Source organism: Musca domestica, unplaced genomic scaffold, assembly GCF_030504385.1.
Source record: "Musca domestica strain aabys unplaced genomic scaffold, Musca_domestica.polishedcontigs.V.1.1 5, whole genome shotgun sequence".
Lineage (NCBI taxonomy): Eukaryota > Metazoa > Arthropoda > Insecta > Diptera > Muscidae > Musca > Musca domestica.
This window is the reverse complement of record NW_026712346.1, coordinates 15,662,729-15,684,147: the sequence shown is the minus strand read 5'-3', so window position 1 is coordinate 15,684,147 and position 21,419 is coordinate 15,662,729. Positions and strand designations below refer to the sequence as shown.

General features: G+C 33.9%; 1 protein-coding gene and 2 long non-coding RNA genes across 4 annotated transcripts in view; all 3 read right to left on the bottom strand.

The window, feature by feature from the left end:
- LOC131804978 (uncharacterized) overlaps positions 1–21,419 on the bottom strand; it is a 128,786-nt gene that overhangs the window by 106,510 nt on the left and 857 nt on the right. The window lies entirely within an intron of this gene.
- LOC131804977 (uncharacterized) lies at positions 1,401–7,893 on the bottom strand. 2 transcript variants are annotated; one of them, XR_009343441.1, is made up of 7 exons: positions 7,813–7,893; positions 7,279–7,330; positions 7,158–7,219; positions 6,962–7,100; positions 3,804–3,868; positions 1,843–3,753; positions 1,401–1,785 (listed from the first exon to the last, which is right to left on the bottom strand). It is a non-coding gene; the product is annotated as an uncharacterized LOC131804977 (long non-coding RNA). The 2 variants fall into 2 exon arrangements; XR_009343440.1 differs by lacking the exon at positions 7,813–7,893 and adding an exon at positions 7,421–7,806.
- Positions 16,129–18,071, bottom strand: LOC101888964 (methyltransferase-like protein 17, mitochondrial). The gene is made up of 4 exons (XM_005188696.4): positions 17,205–18,071; positions 16,927–17,142; positions 16,568–16,854; positions 16,129–16,374 (listed from the first exon to the last, which is right to left on the bottom strand). Exons 1-4 carry the CDS (start codon positions 17,991–17,993, stop codon positions 16,287–16,289), a joined length of 1,380 nt encoding a protein of 459 aa, XP_005188753.1. The 5' UTR covers positions 17,994–18,071; the 3' UTR covers positions 16,129–16,286.

Below are 21,419 nucleotides of genomic sequence, written 5' to 3'. Positions count from 1 at the left end.
ATAAGGCCTTATGTAATGACCTTGATGAATTCGACAGTTTCGTGATTCGCCAAATTAATCACTTACCGGTAACTGCTGAACGAATTGCGCTGGAAACATGAAAGGAAAGTGGACAGTGTTTGTCAAAAGCCGGGCATTGACAAAGGCATTGAGAGCCCTGCGAGAAATCTGCAAAGTATGTAAATGTCCCGAAGAAGTGCACAGATCATCATTGGGAGTACCCCAATGCTCCGTGGGAACGAGTGCACATAGATTATGCGGGTCCCTCTGAGGGAATGATGTTACTCATCATTAGCGATGCCTTCTCTAAATGGTTAGAGGTAAAGGTTACCAAGTCAATGACCGCAGCTGCGACGATTACATTGCTGGAGTACAATTAATAGTTGTTTCCGATAATGGAACGAATTTTTCTTCGGCTGAATTCAAGAATTTTATACAAAAATTGGCGTTAAGTAGCACAAATTACTGACCCCTTCCACCCATCAACTAACGGTCAAGCAGAGCGAAGAGCCATCTGCCAGATGGCAACCCAATTTCCACTAACATTCTCAATTCCGTATTCTTTAGTTATAAATTCAAATTTACTCTTGTAACTTGTACATCACAACCTTTCTTAATAAAATAAACTAAATTAGATTAAAATTCTAGACTTTGAGTATACAATATATATAATAATATAATTTATATAAAAAATTGTATACCCAATGGCATGGTAGAAAAATACAGGTAGATGCATCAACGCTTGGGAGCATTGATATGTCACAAAATTTGAAATTTTTTTTCTAATATAAGTATATTTTTATATGTTTTTTTATACGACGTCATTCGGAGGATATTATAATACTCGTTTTCCAACAATTTTTACAAATTTAGATAACTTTTCATTCAACATTTTCAATTCTAAATTTGGTTTGACTGTTCATTGTCCCAGCAGCTGTTTGTATGCGTCTACCTATATTCTTCTACCATGCCCAATGGTTGAACTAAAAACTTAAAGTCGTGCAATCATGTTTACATTTTTTTTAAATTTAGACATGTAGGACAAGGTTACCATATTTCGTGTCTGATAGAAAAAAATCGCTGTTGTACTTAACAAAACGACAACGGCGATGATTCGGAAACTTTTTTTTCGCGCTTAAGGAACTGCGACGTTACATTCAGCGTACGAAAATAAACTATTGCAAACGTTTGCAATCGTTTTGTTCTGTATTTTTCCGAAGTACGAAACGAAACAAAACCAATACTCAGCTAACGGCACTTGCTTTTTGTTTTGTACTGTTTGTGTATGTGAGTGAAAACAAAACTGCTGAATGACGCAACGTTGAAAACAGAACAGTACAATACACATTGCAAACGTTTGCTTGTATATTAACTCATTACTAATAATATAGAAAGTAATGTTAAGATGAATTCATGTATTTTTATTTGTATTTGAAAACGTATTAAGAAAATTATAATATAAAAATGGTTTAAAAAAATAATTAGACTTCATATTCAAATGCTCCAGTTACTCTAGTTAATAAAATGTGCTCCAAATTTGTTGGTATTAGCTTATTTCGCTGATCTGCTAATATGTATTTTAATGTCGAAAACACTCTCTCGACACTTACTTGTGTAAATGGAATCGCTAACACAATGAATGCAATTGTTGTTAGGGTATTGTTTTCTTTTGTCCAATAGTCTATAATATTTCCATTTATTGCAAATATGGGCTGTCTTGTTCGGCGACAGAGGTTGAATTAGAAAATTCGGATTCAGAAAAAGATGTAGCTGTAATATTATTTCCTGAAAAATATATTATTTTTACTTTTGATGGAAGAATTTGTGCTTAAATATAAATACCTTTCAAAGCTGAAATTCGTGTATTTAATTGAAGTATATAATTTTTTGCTCTTGCAATATCTTTGTTATTTAATGAAACTTTAATTCTTGGGTCCAAAAATATAGCGGTCAAAAATAAATCATTATCAAATAGCATGCATTTCCTTTTTCTTACAGCTTCGATTAGAAGTGCACTTAATTTAGTGCTTGGGAGTCTTTCCAATTGAAGTATAATATTCATGATTTGTATATATAACTCACTATAAATGAGATTTTTCGATTGTAACTTCTTAGATATGTCGTAAATAATTTTAAAAATTCGGCAATTGATTTCCAGCTACTTTCAGATATATCGAAAAACGGACGATCGACTTTAACCAAATTGATGAACTCCTTTAAATCAAACAAACGTTCCAACATTAAATATGTAGAATTCCATCTAGTCGGGCAGTCTAGGATGGGCATTTTGAATCCACTCGATTTTAAAAGGTTGGTATAGGACTGAGTTTTCAGTGTTTTTACGAGTTTTCAGTTTTTTTTTAATTTTATTGGCTTAATATGTCATCTTTATTTGTTTATGTATGTGTTTTCTTTTCAATAACAAAAAAAATTGTACAGAATCAAATTCGGGTGTTTATTTCAACGTATGCATCGACAAAATCTAGAGTTTTTGTAGCGAAATAATCCTTTAGAGATATATAGCAGTCGCTACTCAACCCTTGTTGATGCTAGACTGCGCCTTTTAACTCTAGTTTTGTTTTTTTAACACTCACACATTGAGACAAACACAAACATTTGTTTTGCTTTCGCGACATTTTGATTTTCTTTTGAATTTTTTTTTCAACAAAGAAAATTAAGTAGAAAATTGAAAAAACATTTGTTTTTTTTTTTCTAAAAAATGGATGCCGACGGGGAACCGCCCCCAACACCTATCTGGGACCCAAATAAACGCAGGGCACATCTAATGTCTAATCAAAAAAAAAAATATTCATAAACAATAATGGTGAACCCATCAAAAACACAGATGTATCAGAAGTCTCATCTAATGATTCTGATGTGTCTGAAAAAATTGAATTCAATTATAATGCCTTACAATCAAACATTTGTTACCCACAACACCATCCGGGACCATTTTATGTTATTGTGACCTTGGAAACTCCAATTAGTTCCAGGAGGAAAAACTGCGAACTACATCTTTATGCCCTTTTTCAAAAAATTAATGTTCCCACCAACTACGTTTGTAAAAACATAGGATATAATACATTCCGCATTACTTTCAATAACTTTGCACTGGCAAATTCATTTGTTCAAAATCAGCAACTTAAAGAAATTGTATTAAAAGCCGAAATCCCTGAGCGTTTTATTCAAAAGTTTTATGTCATAAAAAATGTTCCTAAATCCATTGATGGTATAACCATAAAAAAATCTATTGAACAAAACAATGATATGGAAGTAATATCTGTATACAGATTTACAAGGAAAACCGAAAATAACAAAATAGAAGAGACTGAAATAGTCAAGGTTGGAATAATCTGTAATGGAGTCCCTCAATCTATTTTTATGTGTGGTACTAGGATTAAACCTGATTTATATGTACCCCCGGTACGTCTTTGTAAAAACTGTGGGCGTCTTGGTCACATTGCCATACGCTGCAGATGTAGAAAGGAAGTCTTGCAAACGTACCCAGAATCCCACAATTATTACAACATTTTAGCTGATGGCAACTACAATTCTCAATTTCCTCCAATGAGTAAATCTTCTAATCAAAATATAAGAAACTTTAATGAAGAAATAAACAGAAGAATCGCAAAAATAAAGTACAGCAAAATAGCAGCTCCTCGCACCATTATCAATCATCCAGTAGCCAGTCCCATCAATGTTACACCTTCAATCCCTGTTTATGAACATTCATCCTTTTCCAAAGTATCAGAGCTGGAAAAAACAATGTCAATTTTTACAAAACAAATGTATCAGTTACTTACCTCGCTGAACTGCACGGAAGGTTTAGACATATTAGACAAATTCAGAAAATCCCTCTTACCAGGTCCTGCAAATAACACAAAAAATAAAATCATATCGAATGAAAATAGTCAATCTCCGAATTTAAGTCAAAAAAAAATCACTTCAAAAAATCAAAACAAATAATATTATTACAACACAACATTCAAAGCCTCAACAAAAACAAGAACTATCTTGAATTCTACTTGAATAAATTCAACATCGACATCTGCGTATTGAGTGAAATTTTTAATATAGACGAATCGCAAAATAATACAAGCATATGCAATTATAATATAGTGTCAAAAAAAGAAGAGACAACTACGGTGGAGTTGCAATACTGTTCAAAAATAATATTAAGTTCAAAAAGATGCAATTTGAAACCACATTGGACATCATTATTTGCCAAACAATCAACATGTCGAATAATATAACCATTGCATCCATATACTTCCCTCATTCTATTAGAGCTAGTGAAATAAAATATGAGCTCGAAAAATTGCTATGCTTTTTGGAATCACGAACTGATGTACTAATCTGTGGAGACTTTAATGCGAGGCATTCATGTTATGGAGACTCGTTTGATTCACATCGAGGAAATATTGTCAAATCCTTTTTCGACGCTTCAAATTTTTATTCTCTTAATAATGGAAACTTCACCTTTAAAAAACGCTCAACTGACACAACTGGTTCTGTTCTTGATCTGTCATTTACAAATACTACGTTAACCACTTCGTGGAAAGTACAACCTTTTACAATTGGGGGAAGCCATCATTACCCAATAGTTATTAATATTGGTATCAGCAATTTTACAAACCAAAGATTTCTAGCTAAGAAAAAGTTGTCAAAATCACTGAACAACGCAAATATCAATCCTCGCTTTGATGATATACATGCAACGTTTAAGGATGAAATAAAAAAATCTACATTTATTTTAAAAAATAAACAATGTCCAACAGTTTGGTGGGACCCTGTCGTAGAAAAAACACACAGACTTCAGCTAGCAGCTCAAAAAACGTACGACATGTTCAACAACAACATAAATGCTTCTAAACTTATTGAGGCTAACAAAGCTTTTACAATGCTCTTAAATTTGCCAAAAGGAAGTCCTTTAAATCTAAAATTCAGGATCTTAACAAGGAACCAAATTCTAAAGCACTTTTTAAATTTGTTCGCGGATGCAAAAACTCTTCAACTCCCATTTATGAAACAAAATGGTCTTCTGAAAACGATAAACAGTTTTTAATCCATCTTAGAGATCAAGTTCCCAATAATGCTCCAATTCAAGTCACTTTTACAAGTTCAAATACAACGCCAATTTTTTCAACAGAAGAATTTGAAACTGTTTTTCAAAAAAAGAAAAAGCCATCAGCTGCTGGTACAGATGGTGTTACCTATGAAATGGTTAACCATTTGTCTGACACGGCTAAAAATAACTTACTAAGAGCTATGAACAATGCTTGGAAAGATTGTCATTTCTTTGATGAATGGAGAAAAATCAAAATTGTACCCATCCCATCCCAACAAGGCAAAGACTTGGAAATATTTACAAACTACAGACCAATCGCTTTGATATCAGTTTTCGCCAAAATTATGAACTTGATGGTTAAGGAAAGACTTCAGACTTTTCTAGATCAAAATCACATATTTCTCCACAACACATATGCATATAGGAAAAATCTATCCGCCTCCATGTGCTTAAATGATTTGCTACACACAATAAATTATTATAAAGAACAAGGTGATAAAGTCATCATTGTATCTTTAGATGTGAATAAGGCATATGAATGTGTTAAAATTGAACTACTTGTCAAAATTATGAACGAGCTCTGTTGTCCGACTGATATAATTTTGTGGATCGCCAATTTCTTAAAAAAAAGGATCTTAATAATGGGAAATGAAAGTCTAGAAATTTATAACGGTCTACCTCAAGGAAGCTGCCTAAGCCCCACTTTGTTCAACATTTATACCCTGGGCTTACATGGTATAAACAACCAATGCATTAAAACTTTTCAGTTTGCAGACGATTTCATAATACTATCAGCACACAAAGATTTTGACACGACTAACAATATTCTTCAAAGCAAGTTTAATGAATTCGTTAAAATATTAAAATCGCTTAATCTCTCTGTCAACGCCGATAAAACAGCTGTGAAGTATGTGGCTAAAGGAGCTAGAAAAATACCACAAATCAAAATAGAAGGAGTATCAATTAACTCAGTTGACAAAATTAAATTTCTTGGAAGGCACATAAAAAATAGTTTAACAATAAAAAATCATTACGATGAAGTAATTAAGACTTGCAACACTACTTAAAATGCCTTGAAAATGATTAATTCTGTTAAAGGTGGACTTCACCCTAAAATATCCGTAAATTTATCGCGATCACTCCTGTTCTCTAAATTTGAATATTCTTTTTCTTCAATGGCTCATATGCCAAACTACATCAATACAAAACTTACAATATGTCAGAACCAAATTCTAAGGAAAAACTTGGGATTAACGCCTTCAACACCCGTACACATAATCTACGCCTTAGCAGTTGTTCTGCCGCCCGAACAGCGGTCGCACTACCTTGCTGCCAAAGAATTATTAAAATTCAAAATGTTTCACTTGAACACATATGAAAAATTCACGTCTTACCCATCTAAGAAAACAAGTCTTGGCATGGTGTACAATAAATTCAAGCATATTTTCGACAACACCAAAATAAGTCCTTCTGAAAGTCCAGGAGAAAAAATTTAATTTGCTATGAACATGTTTAATGCTGAAAAAACACGCAATCAACAGAATACTTTCATAGTATTTACCTCGAAAAAATTAACGAGTTCAAATCTAATGGCACTTCTATATGGGCGACCGATGCTTCGATTATTGGAAATTCAACAGGCTGTGGAGTTTGCAACTTTTCATCGAATCAAAACTTTCTTTTTAAAATTAACTCCAAATGTTCATCACTTATGGGTGAACTTAACGCTATTAACAAGGCCGTAGACCTTATTTTAGAAGATGGAATTCAAAGGGCTGTAATCCTGACCGATAGCAAAAATTCCTGTTTACTCTTAAGAAATAACACTTCACTCAACTATTTAGTAAACACAATTATCAGTAAGATAAATAATTCAAATATAAGTCATCTTACTTTTCTGTGGGTTCCTTCCCATATTGGAATCCAATCGAATGAACGCGCAGATTATTTTTCCAGACAAGCCGTGGATGCTGGCTGTGTCATTTCGTCCAACTTAGCCGTTAAGGATGCTCGTGTGGAAATATATGAAGCCCTATGGGATGAATGGGTTAGAAAATATAGACTATTGTCATTATCAAAAGGCACATACTTCTCTAGTTTTTTTTCCATCTCCACCAAAAAAACACTGGCATGCCGAACTGTCTTTAGAACCTGGAGAAATTAAAATTATCAATAGACTCCTAGCGGGTCACTCATACTGCAAAACGTACCTTCTTAAAATGAAGCTGACAGACACTAATTTGTGTGATGTTTGTAATGTACCTGAAACGGAAAATCATTTAATCTTTGAGTGCAATAAATTTCACCACCTAAGATGTAACTTCAATATTTTCAACGATTTTACCAACTTACCTGCTTTATTGAAACACCGAACAAACACCGTCACCAAGGAACTCTGTAACTTCATTACTTCAGTCAAAATTGAATTGTAAACAAAAATGATGTCACATTCACCATGGAACTAGTTCAATTATTTAGTTACTTAAGTGTTCACTAATATGTAAGCAAAACTAGTCTTGGTATATAGGTACTACGGGTACCTATCCAACAATTACTTTTCAATAAACCAAAAAAAAAGATATATAGTACACGATTTTGAAAAGAAGTGTTGACCTTTAATTCAGTCATTTATTCAAAATCATTATTCAAAATAAATGCAACAAGTTGTTTGATTTTTTTATTGTTTTCATACTAAGCCAAAACGGTAGACCTCTATACTTGAAATTTTTTCAAAGTTGGCCTACCTTCTCTTCATTGTACCATGATTGGCAGAATTGTCTGTCTCTTTCAAGTCGTTGACGGCCTTGATCATAGTAAGTAAGTAAGTAAGTAAGTAATTTTTTTATTGAGTCTTCTTCTTTTTCTATGTGATAGTGTTATGTAGTTCGAATGATAACATATAACCTTAGAATTATTATCGTCTTGTTCTAATACACTATGTCAACGAGGTATGCTACTGTGCACTTTTGACAATTTATATAATACATGAACGTTTCGATTAAATGATGAATTCTTGAAAGGCTTGCTCACGGCCTTGGAATGACAAACAGCGCTTTATAGTCTGTTACAAAATAAATAACTTAAAATACTAGTCAATACTTAAAAAAATAGATAACAACGATCTGTTAAAGCAATGTACAACAGAGATATGAGATTAACAGTAAAGTTAAAAAGTGTGTGTTTCGTACATAAAAAATATCACAGTTTGTTTAAATCAAATATATGTGTATGCATATATAAATCGAGCGCTCATAAAATTAAGCTTATTAGCAACATGTTAAAATATTATTATAAATATTAATTTAGGTTTTTTTTAGGTAATTTAGATTAGCCCCGGTTCGAGCCAGGTATTGTTTTATTATAAAAATCTGGAAGTGTGTATTTTTCTGGACCGATGTCCAGATTTTCGTTTATGATTCCAACAGGTGATATGTATGCCGATTCAGACCAGCGCAATAACTTTTCATATTCAAAGATTTCTTTTAACAAATCATTCGCATGTGTGGCCAATCTTTCGATAAATAGCTTTTGATAATTAAATGCATAATTACAGAGCGACTGAACTCCAGACGTTTCATATACAAAACTATTGGAGTACTTTTTGTGATGACGCAAGTAATGTTTGTTAATGCACTTTCGGAGGATTTTTCTTTCAAAGACTTCCAATTCTTTGGCCACTATAGGCGAAATAGTGAACCAGATTGGGAATCCGTATAGCAAAATAGGACTAATAGCAGTTTTATACATAAGAAGTTTTGTTTACTGCGGCAAATATTGATTATTAAACAGGCAAGAAAAGGCTCCAGATATACGCTTCGCCTTCTGTATCGCAGAACGTCCATGTGTATTGAATTTTAAAAGTTTGTTAAACTGGATACCCATATATTTTATATTGCTGGAATGGGATTTCAATTCCATCCAGAATCAGTTGCAGTCATTTGCTTTCAGGAACTACTTTTTGAGGACATTTTCCAGAAGCATTTCGTATATAAATGGCTTCCGACTTTGAGGCGTTTATTTTAATGCTCCAGGACTGATAATACTCTTTAATTACTCCTAGGTGGTAAGCAGCTTTATTTAGTGCTTCTGCGGGGTTGCTATCATGTGCATATATTAAACAATCATCTGCATATAATATAGCCTGTGAATTTTGTAAGACATGGGGAAAATCGTTGAGAAACAGATTAAAGAGGTATGGAGCTAGTACGCTTCCTTGTGGGACCCCACTGTTCACAGGACCAATTGATGAGGATTTGTCTTGAATTTGTACTGTAAACGTTCTGTTGCACAGGTAACTCTGTATAAGTTTAACAATGTATGGATCTGTTTCCAGCTCTACAAGTTTATATAAGATGGCACTGTGACATACAGAATCAAAGGCTTTTTCTATATCTAGTGATATAGCTACTGTACATTTTTGGTTTCTTAGGTTTTTGGTGATATCGTGATGAAACTTAAGGAGTGCATGTTGTGTTGAGTGTGCCTGTTTAAATCCAAAGTGAAAATTAGGTACAGGATCAATTATGAAGCCGTTTTCAATCTTATCCTCTCCAGGACTTTGCCAATGTTTGATAACAATGAAATTGGTCGAAAATCAGAGACAGTTTCGCTGTCAGTTTTCTTTTTAATGGGGATTATTTTAGCTGCTTTCCACGCAGTAGGAAAGTATCCATTGTTTATGCAATTGTTAAATATTATTGTCAAAAAAGTGAAGGCAGTTTCAGGAAGATTTTTTGTAATAAAATTTGATAATCCATCTGGTCCACAAGACTTCTTATTGTTGATATTGTTGACAAAATTTCTAACTTCCCCAGCCTTTATGAAGTGAAAGCTATCAGTGTTATTGAGAGATTGAAAGGAGCTATCAAATGAGTAAATGTGCTCAGGGACTGCACCGGTGACAGAGGATATTCTCGCATCAAGGTCAGCTACAGGTTGTTGTGGAGACGAATGTTGAAAAGTAGATGAGAAATGGTTCTGGAATAACTCAACAATTTCATTGGTATTTGTAATTATGTTATTGTTATGTATTATTCTTTGATAAAATGGAGATTTTCTTTTGCCAGAAATGCGATATATTTCTTTAAATGCCGATGGACCAGGTTTTATGTTTTCCAACCTGCTACTGAAATGTTTGGCTTGTTCTATGTTCACGGACTCTTTTATTATTACCTTAAGTAATTGTATTTGCTTAGATAAAATGGCATACTCACGGCTAAGTCTATTTCCGCATCTGTGGAAAATTTTTTTAAGTTCCTTCTGCCATTGGTGCTTCATTTTATACAGGTTTCTCGTTCGTCCAGACAGTGGAAATTTAGAGTCTAATATTTCAATAGAGGTCGAATGATTAGTGTGAAGTGTGGATATGGTGTTATTAAATTCACTTATTAGATTATCAATCTTTTGGTTGGATAAGTTTCTTCTGGTAGAAGGCATCAATCTCTCCATTTCTTGGTTTGTATCACATTGAAAACTGTTCCAATTTGTGTCTCTGTATGTGGTATACATCCTGAATGATGAATTCAACTCTTCTATGATCCATAGTTAGTTTGATTGGAAAATGATCTGAGAAGGTAGATAAAGATGAAATTCTACAGTTATCCAGATTACTATGTACTAGGTTGGCACTGACAATAAAATGGTCCTTTATGTTCCTAATTGCTGAGTTTTTGACTTAGTGATCTTTTTTTTGATGTTGTTGTCTAGCGGTGGCATACTTTTTGTACATTGGACAGCCCTTACAATTAGCCGGATGTCCAAACTCCTCGCAGTTAGTGCAATATGGACTGGATGAATCCGACGAATTCCTCTTGCACTCTCCAGGACCATGTTCCTGGTCACATTTAACGCATTTATATGCGGAATTACAGTTCCGAGAGATGTGGCCCCACCTCTGGCATCTGTGGCATTGAATGTCATTGTCCTTTTTCTTCGGTTTTTCCCACCAAATTGTTGTGTACTCAAATTCGTTTATATGGGAGATATCACCTAACGTTCTTCCTAGCAAAAGAGATACTAGATAAAGCCCAGTGTCCAATTGTTTCTTGATGGACATTTTTGTTTTGAACCTTGTCACATTTGCAACAGTGTTTGGCGCGATTCGGTCCAATTCTGATTTTACATAATCATCATCGTAGTTCGCATAGAGTCCCCGCAGTACAAGCGAAACCTGCTTGAGTTCTTTTGGTGTAAAAGAATATGAATGTATATTCTTATCCCTGAGAATTGACATTATTGAAAAATGAACAGTGGGGTCTGAAAAATACATTTTACTTTTATTTTTATTAATGTTTTTAATTTTAAATGTGCCCAGAGGTATTGTATCTTTTAACTTATCAATCAGTGTTTTGATATTAACGTTAAAAACAAAAATTGGTGGGCACCATTTTGTTTTCACAGGCTTCTTCGCTCCATCCTCAGCAGGAATTTTAGTTTTTTTTTTACAGGATGCCATATTTGTTTTGGTCTCTTGGAAAATGGATTGACAATCTTTTAGATAAATCTGATATATCAACGTTAATTGGCAAGTTGCATTTATCAATTCGCTGCCTCTTTCTGTCGTTGGTATTCTTGTTTGCCGCAACCTTGTTATTAATTGTAAACCCAGCACCATTGGATGTTGACTTCCTCTTCAACGACATCACAATCCATGTCTGGTAGAACAGTGCCAGGCATCTTTATGCAACAAATACTGCAATGTGATGCCTGCAAGTTATTTTTATTCAATAAATTTATTTTATTTTTTTTTTTGTTGACAATAATTATTGTGCTTAGAAAAAATATGCAGTTCAGCTTTGTCACTCTCGTAACCTCAAAAATCGGCCTTGATCATATTCGCGCCATTATCTGTCGTCGTTGATAATATCTGACTTATATTTAAACCGTATTCTTCTAAAATCGTCAGTAACCTTGTTTTTATGTAGCTACTTGTGTGTCGCTCCTTCATTTCTTTTATTCCAAGAGTTTTTATGGTTATGGAACTATTGCTAATGTATTGGACGTTCACCCCCAAAACACATACATTTAGCCTAGTTGCAGAGTCAATCTTCAAAGACAACATTTTCCCTGTAGTTCTTTCCTGATTTCTTGCTTTAAATTTGAAGAAAACTCTATAATTTTGTCCATAACGTTGTGTTCATTTAATTTTATATTCATTGCAGTAAATATGGGGTTCGTTAAAATCTCAAATGGCCGGTCTTCTGTCAAATGGCCGGTCTTCTTCTGCCATTTTTAGTAAACAACTCCACTATAGCATTTTCCACACTTTTCTTATCAATTATGCATGAAATTTTCAATGCACTTGTGCTAACTTTATTGACTGACTGCTTACTTTTCATTTGAATGTAGTTTTGATAAAGATTAGGGTGTGCAGTTTTTAAGTGTCCTTCCAAATTTCCGGCATGTCCGCATAATGTTTTATGGCAGTCTCCGTTTTTGCACATAAATCGTTTATTTTGATCGTCGAAATCAAAGATTTCTCGTAATATTTCATTTTTTGGACGAAGTCACTGTTAAATTTTCAACTGCTAATTGTCATGGTAGATAAATTCAGGTAGATTCATTAGTGTAAACTAATGTGAACAATTTAATGTGAACGTTGAAAATTCAAAAATTGTATAATAATACTTCAAAAATAAGTAGATTTTTAAATAATCTTTTGTACAATGTGATTGGTGTCGTTTTAATTATAATTCAAAAACTTGAACATTAATATATATTTTTGACAATTCATTGTATCACCACCTTGCAGCCATAGTACATTAAAGTAAACGTACTGTTTGTGTATTTCTGGCAGTGAAAGGTTTGTGGTTTTGTTTTGTATAAAGTACAAAACGATTGAAAAAATTTTAAAAGTTTGTGACTTCGTGTGAGTGGTGCGTTAATCGGTTCGTTTGTTTTCGTTCGCTGGTTACATTTATGTTTCCTAAAATTGCAAAATGTAGAATTCTCTATGTATATATGCGGTTTGGTTTCAATTTGAAAACGATGTCGCTTTTTCCACGATTTTCTAGAAAATGCTTTAAGTATTGAAGGATTTGGACCTACAGCTAACAACTTTACAATCAGGGGAATGATATGAAAGTATTAAAATTAAATATTTTAAGAGCTATTCTTTCCAAATTCCAAAAATGAACATTTTTGAAACTAAAATAATTTATTGAAAATAGTTTTGTTTACATTTTTGGGTATATAACTCTGATACTTGTATTACGTACAAAAACAAATTTGTATGTGGTTGTTGTTACGTTTGTTATCCTACAACACTTGCTGTTACCTATCTACCATGGCAGAAGAATATAGGTCATAGATGCACAAAATACAACATGCGCTCTTGTGGTCAAAGAGACTAAAGCGCACGTAAAAAATATTCTCTTCTTGTTTTTGGACGTTTTGTAACAAGAAATGTGTTTCATTTTACCAAAAGTATTAAAAAACATTAAATATAATCTCAATATATTAATATTTTTCTTATAAAAACTATCTATGAGTTGTTTTCTTAATGTTAACTGAACAACAATGCGTGCATCCCCCACGCATCTCTGCATTCGTTGAGGTCTCATCAACGACTGAGATCACCGCAAACGTACGCTTTGTGCATCTATGATATAGGAAGACGCATCGACACAGCTGCTGGGACAATGAACTGTCAAACCAATTCTGGAATTGAAAATGCTGAATGAAAAATTATTTAAATTTGTAAAAATTGTTTAAAAACGCGAATTATAATAACCTCCGAATGACGTCATATAAAAATCTACTTACATTTGAAAAAACATTTAATTTTTATTGACATATCAATTCTCCCGAGCGTTGATGCATTTACCCATGGTACAATGAAGAGAAGGTAGGTCAACTTTGAAAAAATTGCAAGTATAGAGGTCTACCTGTTTGGCTTGTAATGTCAGAAATAGTATCAAAACAATAACAAAATCAAACAACTTGTTGCATTTATTTTGAATAAATAATTGAAAACCGCGAAAACTGAATGAGAGGTCAACACTTCCTTTCAAAACCAGGTTCTATATATCTCTAAAGGATTATTTCGCTACAAAAACTCTAGATTTTGTCGATGCATACGATGAAATAAACATTTTGAAAACATCCGAATTTGAATGTTTTCTGAACAATTTTTTTGTTATTGAAAAGAAAACACATACATAAACAAATAAAGATGACATATTAAGCCAAGAAAATAAAAAAATTGAAATCATATGGTATCATAGCCCTACCTTGATATCATTGTACCATGCATTTACCTGTATTCTTCTGCCATGCTATCTACCATGGGTGGACCCTTATATTTCATTTTCAGTACATGAATCAAGTTTTCTTAATTTGGATCGAAACCTCTCCATGTAAAAAAACAGTTTTAGGACAAAAAGATTATAATATATTACAATACATGATTTTTTGGTATTTCTTGTGGAGCGGGTGAAATGAAACGTACAAAGGTATGTATCATGGTATAATTATTACAGCAGCAAACCAAAGCTGATTTGACTATAGTAATCATGGCATAATTACAGAAGGTAGAACAAAGCTACCCCCCCAAATACAATTTTTTTTCTTTTGGTGCCCTTATTATGTCAAACATATACACATTTTGTGTATGTGTGTGTGTATTGTTTTGAATAAAAAATACATACCGCATTTACTTGTTTATGTTGTATTTATGTTTTTAGGCTTAACTCTTGTTTAGTAAAAACTCTTCAATTTTTCGAAATTTTTTCCAGTGGTAGGTATTTTTACCCTGATCCCGGGAAACTATTTTTTTCTTGGGGGACGGACGGGGACCCGAAAGACCGGGTTCAAAAACCCGACTAGACCCGGATCCAATTGCCCGATATATCGTTGGAAAGCTTATGAAGTTGGAAAGCTTAAAAATACCTATCCAACAAGTGGTCACATGATGGGGTAAGATGTTACGGTTCGGAGGTTATAGTCAAATTATCGATTTTTTGGACCCGGATTTTTTATAAAACCCCAAAAAGTCATAAAAAGCCAAATTATAGCTGACACTATTGCCTTTCCAAAATGCTACATTTTGTGCTAATACCTTTACTGAGTCCAGAGATATGGGTCTTTCCATCCGCATAACCCGATTCTAACCAGATCATTAAAACTATGTTTTCAATAAAAAAAGGTATTTTTCGCGTAAGCATCAAATTCAGAAATCTTTGGTTTGCGTTAGCCGGTGTTGGACATACTCAGAGGAGAAAGCCCCAAGCCCCGGCCGAAGGCCGGCTATTTACAAAATGTGTCAAATTTAGAAAAGTTTGGTTCGCGTTAGCCGGTGTAGGACATACCCAGAGGACAAAATCTCAAGCTCCGGCCGAAGGCCGGCTACTTACAAAAGGTATCCAATTTAGAAAACTTTGGTTCGCGTTAGCTGGTGTGGGACATACCCAGAGGAGAAAATCTTAAGCCCCTGCCGAAGGCCGGCTATTTACAAAAAGTGCCGAATTTAGAAAACTTTTGTTATTCTGACGACTACTACGCGAAATAAACCGTTTTTTATTGAAAACATCATTTTAATGAACTGTGTTAGAATCGGGTTATGTGGATGGTAAGACCCATTTCTCTGGACCCGAAGAAAGATATTAGCACAAATTGTAGCATTTTGGAAAGGTAAGAGTGTCACCTATAATTTGGAAACAATTTTGTTGACCCCCATAATGGGCCCTTTTTTTGAGTTTTTGGGGGTTTCATAAAAAATCCGTGTCCAGAAAATCGATAATTTGACTATAACTTCCGAACCATGACAACTACATGTGACCACTTCCATAAGCATTCAATCGATACCCATATTGTCTATATCGGGTAAGTGGATCCGGATCCAGACGGGGTCTTGATCCCGGACTTTTGGGGTCAAAAATCTGGGGTCCCGGGTCCGTCCCCCAAGAAAAAAATAGTTTCCCGGAATCAGGGCAAAAATACCTACCTCTGGAAAAAACATTCGAAAAAATCGAAGAGTTTTTACTAAACTAGAGTTGTTCCTGTTTTTATTTTAAATTCCTACCGAACTATTATTGAATGGTAATAATAAAATCAGAAAAAAATTGTTTTTTACGAAATTTATTCCATTCTTACAATAAATTGCAAAATTAAGCTTAACACGCATTTACTTGTTTATGTTGTATTCATGTTTTTATTTTAGATTCCTACCGAACTTTAATTTTGGATGGTAATATGTCCTTAAATCTATTTGAACTATTTCTCATTTGAATTTAGTGTCGTGTTTTTCGCCAATTATTATTGGCAAACGGTCGCCCCATCTACTGGATCTTGCACATCGGTAAATATTCCTAGAAAATATTTATTATTTAAACTTTTTATCTTACATAAATTCATTACGAATGGCAACCCAAATTTCCGTTGTTGCTGAGAGATAAATTCTTTTCTAATTTCTTAAATGTGGTATTTGCACTGACAGAAGACAGTGCGACTTTTCTTGAGTTGCAATCCATAATCAATCCATTAAATATTTCAAAAAATTACCTTCCATGTTTTGCCTGTGTAAAAATAATTTCAGTTAATTCTCCATCCGATGTACACATTCGGCATATTGAATGCTTTGAGCGAACCAATGTCGGCCTTACGATTCGCGGCCAAGATCTCGAAATATCACTTGTTACACCCTTTTTAAGAACAACATAACTATATCTTGCAGTGGGGTCTTTGGGTACGTTACCACCTAATTTTATCGGGGTGTAATTTACTTGAAAGTTACATGGCGTTTTATCTGAAGCATTAGATAAACGCGGACATGTCATATCATGAGGACACTGAAAATACAGTTAAAGAGTTAAAAAGCAAATTTGAAAATAACTACGATAAACTCATAAGTTATAACTTACCGGAGCAAATACGTATCCAACTAGGCTATGCTCTTCTTGAGAGAGTATTAAATCTCTTGCTTCGTTTACTAATTGACTCCCACGCCTAGACCCTTCTTCAACGATAACTAAGTAACCATCACATTTTTTCCACAAATTTAATATAACGTCTCTACGAATCTGCGAGTTCGCCAATTCGAATAGAGAATATGATGAAACTATCAAATCATATTTTGTCTGAAAATGTTAGAATATTATTTTTCTACCAAATTAAAACACATTAAAATATAGTTGAATACCTCAAGTGATGGTAAAAATTGACGGTAGAATACATTTTTTAAAGTAATTTGCTGATTTTCGTTGCCGCCCCTCAAAATTAGTTCTGATAATTCGTTCATATCGCGAGAGCTGTCAACATTATAATACTCGTAAATTGAATCCTTCCATAAGTTACTAACTGCCCACATTCCCGAACCAACCCCAGATCCAAAATCAAGATAACTCTGAGGTTTAAAATCTTTATCACGTTCCGCAACTTCTTGCAATATTTTAGTTAACACCGCAAATTCTAAGGGCCCCCTACCCAAAGCATAAACTATAGCTTCATAGCGACCATATTTGACAGGTTTCCACGAAAATGTGCGTTCTTTCATTCTTCTTTTCAAAAGTTGTTCTTTGCGATTTTGCCACTTTCTTTTCTCATCTTCATTCATGGTAAGACAATCGCTAGGTGGCATCAGAACATCAAGCTCTTCCATAATATTTTTCACTCTGTCTTTAACTTCATCTATCTCTGCCGGCGGATGTCTGGATGCCAAAAAGTGATTTAATTTCTTACAATCATCACTTATGGTTTTTAAAGGATAATCGCCAATAACTTTTTCTAATGAACTATGCAAACGAGCCGGCAATTCAACTCGTTTACATGTAAGAATTCCAGGGTGCCTCCTCGGGTGAATCAACTCAGATTCGATTTGGTTCCGAACATTTTCATCAATTTCTACAGCTATTTTACTCGTGGTCCTCCGTATTTCTCGGCTGACAGTTAGTTTAAAATTATTTACAAGTACTTTAAAACCAATATTCATTATAGTTTAGTTGCAACGAATTATGAAATATAAACTATGTAATCCAAATACAATAACAAAACAGCACGTTATTTATTAAATTAACAGGGTGACCAAGAACTTTTTGTATCAATAAAACACCTCACCTTGCAAGACCAGCTGATTATGAACTGCCGAGATAAAAGCCATGTTCCAGGACGTCTTTTTATCATGTTTATTTATTCACAACATGTAACTTATTTGTTTATACCTGAAGAATATTGAAGGTGGTTTAAATTTTTTCCATCTTTCAAATCAAAATCTCTGCCCCATTTGTACATTTAATTATTGTACAACGCTTGCTTAAAGATTATGAACAACTGATATTGAAAAACCCTTATGCAAGCCACACACGATACTATCGTTGTTACAACTTAGAGGGTAGCAAAGTTGTATGTTTCGGCCAAAAACGATACAACTTTGTGAACAACCTCTTCGTACAATTTCACTTTTCGTAGATTACAATCGAGTTAAGATGACACCGGAAAAAATCATGTTCTATAATTGAATCAATAGAATTTATTTCTTATTAATTATTGAAATTCCATTTTTTATGTAAATTAGAATCACACATTTGATTGGATTTCGTGTTGTTTTGATGTGCGAAACAATCATGTTGCCCCTTCGAAAAAAACACAATATGAAACTGTATGCGACATGCCAACAAACGTTGCAATCGATTGGCACAACATGCAAAAATATCAAAAAATTTTGATTTTTTTTACAACCAAGACAAAACTTTGTACAACCGGCCCACAAATATATATAATATTTTTTAGGGCTTCATACGTTTATTTGGAATTGCATGCTTTTTATACCCTCCACCGTGTAGGTCCATGTTTTGGTAGAGTCCCCATACTATGGTACCACCCGATATTCGGTATTTTGATGATTTTAGCGACATTATTCACAGGAAATGTTTTAAATTTGGTATTTGCAGTTCGTAATGAATACTACAGCCTACGACAGAAAATTGTCTGTGCAGGTCCACGTCTTCGTATAGCCCTAATATAACGGTAACTCTCGATATTCAATATTTTGATAATTTTAGCGACATTATTCACGGGAATTGTTTGAAATTTGGTATTTGAAGATCGTAGCCGATACTACAGCCTAAGAAAGAAAATCGTCTGTGCAGATCCACGTCTTAGTATATCCCCCATAACGGTACCTACCGATATTCGGTACTTTGATGATTTTAGCGACATTATTCACCGGAACTGTTTCAAATTTAATATTTAAAGTTCGTAGTGGGTACTACAGCCTAAGACATAAAATTGTCCGTGCACGTCCACGTCTTCGTGTAGCCCCCATATAGCGGTACCTCCCGATATTCAATATGTTGATGATTTTAACTACAATATTTCCCATTTGAATATTGTAATGGCTTATGACAAAAGTTACCTATATCCATATCATCGTATAGACCCTAATATAACAGCTACATTCGGTATTCTTAAGATTTTGACAGCATTTTTAACGGATTTTATTGTTTTTGAGAATTGCCAAATTCGTACTAAATAGTGGAGGGTATTCAAAGCTTTTTTACTTGTTGATAATACGGGTAAAATTAGCTGTTTTTATCGGATCACCCATAGCCCAACCATAGAGGGATCTTATTTTCTGCTGACTACAAATCTTAATGTCAAAATACACTATTGTGATTAATCACAGAGATCAAAAGATTGACACCACATTTTGCTTTTGAAATATTGCGTCATATGACGTCCTTTTAAATGGGCCTAGTTAAATGCCAGGATATACATACATACATTCGATATGACGTTTTGTGATTCAATACCTTTTCTTGATGTACAATGGGTATACACTTTTTTGAAATAAAATTTCACTGCAGGGTAGTGTGAACATAGTTTTGCTTAATAATAGAAAAATTCTCTGTTATACGGAACAAAACGCCAACGACGATGGTGCGGAACGATTTTGCGGTTAGTCGTATATTCCATGTTTCCTAAACTGCAAAATGTAGGATAATTTATGTATGTATGAGGATTGGTTTCTATTTGAAAGGGATGCGGATTTTTCAACGATTTTCTAGCGACAGCTTGAAGTGTTGAGAGATTTGAACCTACAGCTAAGAACTATACATTCAGAAGTATGATACGAAAGCATTAAAATAAAATATTTGAAGAGCTATTTTTCTGCATGTTGGAAATATAAACTACTTGTTGTTCAAATAATATTGTAACATGTCTTCATGGAAATATTTGTTTGCATATTAGCTTGTGTATATTTAATATTATTCATATATATTCATTCAGTTTTCGTTCATATAATAATAAAGACTATTTGGGTTTTTATAACCGGTTTTTGGACTTTCTGGGACACAACATTTGGCGACGAGGACATAAAGAGAAATTCAAGAAACAATGGATCTAACCGCTCTTTCGCAGATATTGGTTCAACTACAAGAATTTGTGGCACAAATGATGGATCAAAATAAAGCTATTTTAGCGGAGGTTTTCACGAGGAACCATAAACCTTCCGTGATTCCTTCATTCAAGAGCTTCATTCCTGGAACAAATCAATGGTCAACGTATCACTTTCAATTGGACTAACATATGGAAGCAAGTTCAGTTTGTTATGTGTGCATATGCTCGGCATACGATTAGGCCATCCGACTGTCACAGAGACTCCCAGGGCTAGGGATCTCAACCCGCCAATCGAATCCAACACACTAACATTGAAAGGGGACTTTACTACAATTGCTCTACTCTACGATATACAAAATAGGAGTCATCATACAGGGATCTCGGTGGATCGATCCCACACTCGCCCACCCTACCTGGATCCAGTATTTCCATTTCTTGCGTTTCTCTGAATCCCCTTGAGCCACACGCTTCGAATCACACACTTACTTCATACCACCTTCCCCCCAAGCTATACAAACTTAGCAACACATATTAGTATCTACTGTTTACAAAAGAATCATTTTTAATTTTATTAAAAAAAATAAGTTAGCTTTAAATATTTTCTTAATTTTTTTCTCTACTATTTTTTTTTCTTACACTAAAATTGACAAACTGTATGGTATAAAAAAAAACAAATTAAGAATAATACCGGGCTTTCTTAAATCTATGGCTTTAATTACTCGGTAGAAACCAATATATTATCCTTTGCCTTGCTTTTCCCGCGCAATATTCCGCGTCTATACGAAATTACTAGCCACCTAAAAGAGCTCTCTTAACCGGCCTAATTGCCGCTAAAATTCCACGGCCTAAACTATCAGATCGAATCACAAGGACTCAAGATAATTTTACTGTAACACCTCCTAGCCTTTAAAAATAAACGCGGTATTTTTCCCTTACAAACTGATTATTACTTAAATCCTAAGAACTATAACCTATCTTATTACTAAATCTTTATACTGAATATTATATTTTTTTTCTC